Here is an 8,134-nt window from a genome sequence, read left to right as displayed (position 1 = left end):
AATGAAGAGTATTTGGCTGTCTTATAAAATCTACTTATATTGAAGTTAAAAGTACAAAAACATATGTATAACAAACTGTCCTTTGTTAACCTTCTTCAGATTTTGAAGAGTTGTATGCGCACATGTTTTTTACATTTTGGGGGCATTTACCATATACCTTTATTCAAAAGGTAGCTAAGATAATTGCCTGTTCCCTAAATCCCTCCCCGAAACAGCAATTGTCCACTCAAAACCGTGACATCAAAAAAGTTACATTGATCTAAGCAGCTGAGAGAGTAATTTGTAACATTGATATTCCTGTGAAGTGTTAAAATGTGAGTTGGGAAAATCAAAATAAAATTGAGCACAATTATATTTTTTCGCTTAATTTGAGTTATAACATTGGAGTTAACACATTTTGTGCTACAATTTCCCAGCGAATTTTTTTCTTATTTATCAAATATAAATTATACAAAAAACTGCAAGAAAGATGACATGTGGACACATTAACTGTGATACAACACATTTATTGTTATTATATATTCAGCATCAGTTAAGAGTTATACAGTCGAAATCAGATTAAGCATAGCGAACAGTGTAATCATAAACAGGGGCTACTAAGCAATACATAGTAAAAAGTGCACAAAGTAAAATGGATCCTACAAATATGTAGAAGAAAAACTAGGACCTCCCATGCCACTGTTTGATGCCAGACGTCACTCCTCAGCCTGTATACAGCAACTTCCCAGGTTGACATATAGTACATCCCGGTATCTCTTCTTCAGTCTTTGAAACCAGGCAACATTTCCCAACACAAATAAATAGGTGCAGTAATGAACACAGTTACATGACACTAGCAAATACAACAAGAGAAATCAGAACGAAGGCAAAAACTAAGAAAGAAACATTGGTTTTCAAGTTTGAATGTGGTCAGATACACAGATAGTATCCTGTTAAAGTTAAAGCAAGGTATCATCAGCAGAGAAATGAAAGAGATGAGATGTTAAGTCAACAAGGTCCAACATCTGAATATCTTGGTGAAGTTCATGAAGTCTGAGCTGGATTCATTGTAAACAACTACATCAGAAATGAATGACCTGAAATTTTGGCCATGTAGTAAATGTCATAAATTCCTAACAGTGCTGATCTTTGCTCAGTGCTGCTGTGGCTTGTTGACTGTTGCGTAGACAGGATCCTCTGAAGAGCTGGACGGCAGGTCGACAGTACAGTAGGCTGGATTTTGCTTCAAAAGAGAATATTTGCAGGCAACAGAGCTGGGTTTGAAGGTCACTGCCTCACCACTAACTCTGTCAGAGCTGCTTTGGAAGTTGATGGTAGAGTAATGCAGCGAGGCAGACGGGTTTGTGGGAAAGGTGGCAGTGGCATAAATCGTGTCTATCTTATTTCCTGGGTCTGGTGTCTGGATGTGCTGCTGTATCTCCTCATAGACATGATCCTACCAGGATAGAAAAAATAAAAAAAATACAGTCTGACAAAATCATATTAAATCCATAAAATAAGAACTCTCCATTCAAAATGTGCTCAACATTGTCAGTTAAACAGGTCTGAGTAACGGATTTTAAATAAAATTAAAATTTAAAGGTTCAGTGTTTAAGCTTTAGTGGCATCTAGTGGTGAGAGTTGCAAATTAGATTGCTCTTTTGATTCTACCATCTCACACAGCTGATTCTCAGTTAACAGGGCCAAGCGAAATTACAAGGGTTAGAGTCCCCGGTTTCTCCGTTGTTAACTTGTTGACTGGGCCCGCTGTCAATTGCTTTTACCAGAGTTTGTAGCGTGGAAATCTGGGTTTACAGTGATGACTGTATCTAAAGAAGGGTTAGAGTCCCCTTAAGATTAGAGTCCCTAAGTAACTAAAGGGGGGATAGAGTGGGAGATGGGGAATCAAAGGAGTAAAATAAGCAAAGGTGGGAGACCTGCCTGTTTTAACTTTTAAAACTTTTTATATTTCCCTGTTCCTTTTATGTTTTATGTAAAGCACTTTGAATTACCTTGATGTTGAAATATGCCATACACCTGTTCAATTTCTCATTAATGCAATTATGTAATCAACCAATCACATGGCAGTTGCTTCAATGCATTTAGGGGTGTGGTCCTGGTCAAGACAATCTCCTGAACTCCAAACTGAATGTCAGAATGTGAAAGAAAGGTGATTTAAGCAATTTTGAGCGTGGCATGGTTGTTGGTGCCAGACGGGCCGGTGTGGGGGGGGCCGTGGTTATGTAGACAGAAATGGCTCATTCTAAGGTAATAAAAACATAATGGTTCATTATGTAAGTTCTTTACACACCACTGAAAACATAGTTACGGATATTATATTGCATTTCTGTCAATAGATCCTCAGAAATATTACACACTGAACCTTTAAAAGAACAATAGCTATTAACAATATTGTATTATAATTTAAGTTTTAAAACATTCCCATATACATTATATCATACAGTAACATATTTCCTGTATCTGACCACTGTCGGTAAAATATTCATAACAAACACAACAGGTTCGCCACATATAGAAAAAAGAGATTCTGTCACTGAAAGAGTGAAGAGCATCCTTGATGGCCAGTGTTAATTTATATTTTTTTCTATGAAACGAGAGTCCCAGAAGTTGAATAGCTGTAGGGTTCACCGTTCAACATGCATGCATTTACAGACTGTGATGGTTAGGGTAAGGGTTGGGGGCTGTGGGGGGCCGTCAACGCCTTTAAGACTAACGCAGTTAGCTAACTAGCTAACCTAACTCTAAGCTAAGGTAGCTGGTGCTAATTAACTTTATTAAAAAAACAAATCAATCTTGTTTCACACTAGAACCCAGGTGAAAGGCAGCTAATTGCTTTCCTTCCACCAACCCCACAACCACAGCAGTACAACATTGGCTATTTATAAGAAGAAGAAGATGAAGAAGAAGACATACTTTATTTAATCCCCAGAGGGGAAACTCAATGTTTTCACTCTGTTATTATGTTAGTATACACACAGGTCTGAAAGACACACACATGCTCAAACACGACCCATAGCAACACACTGAGAGATGTCAGGGTGTCAGAGGCTGCCAGTCAGTACGGCGCCCCGAGCAGTTGGGGGTTCAGGGGCTTGCTCAAGTCCTCCTTCGGCAGAGCCCAGGAGGTGAACTACCAGTCACGCTCCACAACTCTGGTCCGAGCTGGATTCCAACCGGCGACCTCCGGTTCCCAGCCTAATGCTTATGGACTGACTACTGCCGCCCCAAGTGAGCGTCCTTGTCATGTGTTTGTGTTGTACGGCCACTAGAGGTCGCTGCCACAATGAACGTAAACATGAGTTGTACTTTTGTGTGGATTAAACAACCTATATGGTCGTTTTTCTATGGAGGACAGTCTCATTTATACACTGACCTGTTTGTGCTGTGCTGCTGCTCCATTTCTTGTGTTCTTTAAATGTGAAAATCCTGGCAGAAGAAAATGTAAGAGAACAATAACTAAGTAAACAAGCAGAAGGACACATATGGATTAATTTCATGCTTTTCATCAAATTGAGACACAGTCTCTTTAAGCCTTAAACTTTAAGCCGTAAAGCAACGTTATGTAGTAATTTTATCTTAAAAGTTTCAAAAGTTTCAAAATCCATATCATGGTACACTGACTTGTAATAGGAAGAATGGGATCTCTGTCATTTCTGTGGCCCAGAGACTGTGTTATTAGCTTTGTTTCCAGATACATTTTTTAAATATCCATTAAGAAGTATCGCATTAGTTTGATGGAAATACAAAATATGCAAAATTTGAAAAAACTTCCTTAATTTCGCAGAAAGGTTTAACACTCGCTTGAGGTGCTTTTTAGTCTTTGTCAAGAAATAGTTAATGTGCCAAATGGGAGATGGAAACACTTTTGCTGAATAAGTTCTGACTTAACACCCATCAGCATCAGTTTGTAACCCAATGGGGATCCCTATAGCATCATAGTTCAACGCTTCGGTGGAAGCACTGTAGCGTTAGTTTTGGACGGTAAAGGCAGGTATATGATATTTAATAGAAAAGACTGAGTAAGGAGGTGGTTGGGGTGGATGGAGGACCAGCACCTGGACTTTGTACCAGGAGACTGGGGTCCGTGTCCAGTGTGAAACAAAAAGTCAACATTAAATATTTTTATTTAAGTTAAGCAAGTTACATAAATTTCGTAAGTTACGTGACGTAAGTGAACTTGCGCGTTAAGTGACGTATATAGTTATTTTAGCCCAAACCATGATCTTTTCCAAACCAAGTAGTTTTGTTCCTAAACCTAACCAAATTGCAACGTTTCACGACTTTAATAATGTGATGTTTCAAAATGCTGATGTTTCGAAACGCTATTGTTTTATTTTGAGAGTCTATCTGGATGTTGCATATTTATTGTTGCTAAGCGTTGCTAACTTGACCGCCGAGCCTTACACGTCTAAAAATGATGCTAAAGGGTTACCCAGGGCATTGTGTGTGTTTCTTCTGGAAAATGGTAATAACTCTTACGTTTGTAGATCAAAATCAGCACAAACAGCAGCAGCACAGCTACACAGACGATCACAGTAATGACGACCTGACGGTCACCTGCAATATAAACCAGATTCATTATCATCCACAGCTGTCTGTGTTGAGTATATTTAAGTGGGCGGTTAATTTAAAATATCCCCCCCTCCTCTTGCTCTTCTCCAGCAGATGGTGTAATATATCCAAATTGCTCTCTTACCACAATTCTCTGCAGACGCAGTAGTTGACTGGTTTGAAGAAACCAGAGATGTGGATAATGTCGGTGACATTGCTGTTGATACTGCTGGTGATACTGAAAAAAAAAGACAATTTAATTTGGCAAAAGGATAACCCTTAGAGGTCCGATTCCACAGAACTCTCTTTTTCTCTTGGGTTTGTTAATAGATTCACCGAGAGCACAAATGTTCGCATCTTTTAAATTGGTCTCCCGTGTTTCTGAAACACAATAAAAATGGGAAACTAAATAATGAATAAATGATAATGAATGAGACTGAATCCATTCAGCTACTTCAGTTTCCTGGTGTTCATGCTGACTTACTGTTATGACTTAATGGGACACTTGGTCTATTGTGTAACAGCCTTTTAAAGGAATAGTCTCAGTGTGAGAAATGCTCTCATTTGCTTTCTGACAGAGAGTTCTCGTCACAGCCAGTATGGATCATATTTACAGTGAACAGTAACACTTTCATTGTACATTCAAGACAAAATTTCAGCTTATCCTTAAAGATTATAAAACATGCATAAACACTAAATCTGTGTTGATGAAACTGAACACTTGATAAGGGTTTTGGTTGTTGCTGATAAAGTTCTGCTGTCAAATCACTGCAGGATGCTGCTCTGAGACGTGCAGGAAATGAAAATGAGCACAAACAGCAACAACATCAGGTGATCTTAGTCAGCGTCAGGATATCACAGCTGACTGCCATTTGAAAAAAAAAAGTGAAATGCTTTTACAAAGAAGTAATAAACAACAGTTTCCTTCTTCACATACAGTATGAGGGATCTGATTGTGATTTTGGCTTCCAATAATTATGAAAACAAGATCATCGAGATCAAACAATTTTTGTGATGCATTCTGTTTCGGAATGATGCTCTTGCTTTGGCTTGTGTTTATAATCCAGTGTGTTATGTGGCATATTTGTTCAGGTCGGGCCAAGATGAAGGGTGGAGCGCTTTTGATCAAGAACAAGAAAGGAAAAACCAATTCAGCTGTTTTACGGTTGTTACACACTGTGACAGTCCCAAAAACTGGTACAGATAGTTAGAGACAGTACAGTTAGAAAAGAGCCATCAGCATATGATAGTAAACAACTGTTTGGTGACCAGATCAGACAGTTATATTCAAGTCTAACAGTAAGTCATGACAGTGAGGCAGCATGAACAATATCAGGACCCTGAAACTGCAGCAGCTAAATGGAATTCAGCCATCATTAAATTTATTGTTCACACCTGTGTTTCTCCTTCTGTGATGTAAAAATGTCTTCTGTGAAAAGGTCTATTGCTTCCAAGTGTTTTTGCACTTTACCACAGAGAAACTAACTGTGGTTCATTATAAAACTGTAACTTATTTATCTTTATTCACGCCAACTCAGATTCTGTCACTGCTTCTTCTGCTTTACCCGTCGCCAGGGTGAATCGTAGTATTGGCGATCCATTGATGATGGCTTTATTTTATGTCTTGCATGCACTTGGAGGTTAATATAGTCAGAGCTGATACAACTGATAGTCAACTACATCCACACAATAAAACAACATCACTCACCGACAGTCATCACCAGTTTGTGGAAGAATTTGTTGCTGTGTGTTTTGTCAGTACTTTCTGCTCCACACCAGTATGTCCCAGTGTCGTCTGTTGTTACATTTCTCACTGTTATGGTGATATTTCTCTTATCTTGTTCCTCCATCATAGAAAACCTCCCAATGGTCTTGTTTTGCTGTGTGCTTAATAGAGGCTCACATATAGATGGATCTTCTCCCTTACAGATGAATTTGTTTATCAGAGTATAATTTGGATATCGACACCAGTATGTAAGATTCTGTCCAACAGCTGGAAACTTGGTGAAGTTAGTAATAGAAGCTGTAGAGACACAGACAGACATCGTTGTGTATCAGTGACTGTATTTAACAACATTTTTCAGTGACACCAAAATTATCTGTGTGAGTAAATCAAAGCTCAAAGTGTCAGATGTTTGCTGCTCACCTTTAACCTTCAGCTGTATCTTTCTGAGAGCAGCTCTGTAACTTCCTTCATGTGTTTCCACTCCACACCAGTAGACACCAGCATCATGTGAGGACACGTTACTGATGGACACGCTGAAGCTACTGTTGGTTTCTGTGAGAGTGAATGTCCCGTTTGACTTCAGAGAGGATTTTGTTGATGAAATATCCTCACAGATTGAACCTTTCTGTTTGCAGAAGAACTTGTATTTGTTTCCTGTGTAATCACATGTGATGGTGGTTTTAGCTGTTCTGTACGCAGTTTGATTAAAATGTCCCTGGCAGCCGTCTGTCTCTGCAAATAAACAAGAAAGGTAAAATGTGAAACTGTGATAATGTGCTAACACATGATGGAAATGCAAATCACCACACTCATACAGTAAAGTGTGAATCATGTTAAATCTACTTTTATTGCAAATTGATCTCCATTTTGTTTATCTGAGTAGATGATGACTTGAAATAGAAATTGACTCTAGTGAATGTGAAATTAGAGTCAAATAATCTGGAAATTTATAACCAACATCTGTAACATTCATTTTAATAAAAAGTGAGTGCCTCTTACCAACGTCCAAGTCCAGTTCCACTGTGTCACATGAGTCAGGTAGTTGGTTAAATTTACAGGTGTACTTCCCAAAGTTCTCATGTTCAGTTTATTAATGGCCACCCTGAGATGTTTTTTTTTTGGATCATGGTACAGGAAACTCTGCCGTTGTTTTCCCACACATTCTTTAGAGCACTTCGTATGGTTTCTTTGGGATTAACTAAATCAAACTTTCATATGTTACATTTGGTTTTGGATATTTGCAGGTGAATTTAATCCATCCTACTGGGCATCCCTTCACTTTAGACAAGACCTCATGACCTGTAGATCAAAGACAAAAGTTCACAACATGACACTTGACAGACTGTCATCTGAATTAGCTCTCTATCAATGCAACATTGCAACTTTACTTTGAGCTCAATATTTACCACTTGTAAGCAGTATACAAACATTTAATACATTCTTTTAACACACTATAATGTAGTTATAGGCTGCTATGAGGACAGTATCTGTCAGCAATTATAATATCTTATTTAAAGATAATTTTATATAATTGCAACTGTGGCCATTGGTGGCGGTTGGTTGTCTGACTCAGAGTAAAAAAGTCCAGCCCAGAACCTCATATAGCTTCAGCTGAATTTCTAAATGTATTCTCACATCCTTTAGGAAATGATCTCTTTGCAGCTAGTATTAGTCACAATAACAGTGAACAGTAACACTTTCAATGCACATACAGAAATGTGAGTATTATTTTGACTTGAGAAAATGTGCATCTATCCTTAAAAAGTGAAGTATCTACATCTGTGTAAATAAAATTGATCACTTTTTAAGGGTTTTGGTTGTTGCTGATAGAGTTCTGTTGTCACATCACTGCAGTAC

The 8,134-nt window shown here is 38.2% G+C and overlaps 1 protein-coding gene across 1 annotated transcript; it reads right to left on the bottom strand.

Annotated features, from left to right (window-relative positions):
• Positions 1-779: 779 nt before the first annotated feature.
• On the bottom strand, positions 780-6,570 carry LOC119886428 (CMRF35-like molecule 8). The gene is made up of 5 exons (XM_038697144.1): positions 6,260-6,570; positions 4,697-4,789; positions 4,480-4,557; positions 3,374-3,426; positions 780-1,435 (listed from the first exon to the last, which is right to left on the bottom strand). Exons 1-5 carry the CDS (start codon positions 6,402-6,404, stop codon positions 1,133-1,135), a joined length of 672 nt encoding a protein of 223 aa, XP_038553072.1. The 5' UTR covers positions 6,405-6,570; the 3' UTR covers positions 780-1,132.
• Positions 6,571-8,134: the final 1,564 nt, after the last annotated feature.

Source organism: Micropterus salmoides, unplaced genomic scaffold (assembly GCF_014851395.1).
Source record: "Micropterus salmoides isolate LMB-PRFRI ecotype aquatic unplaced genomic scaffold, ASM1485139v1 Ms_hic_scaffold_4, whole genome shotgun sequence".
NCBI lineage: Eukaryota > Metazoa > Chordata > Actinopteri > Centrarchiformes > Centrarchidae > Micropterus > Micropterus salmoides.
This window is presented reverse-complemented; position numbering and strand designations above follow the sequence as displayed.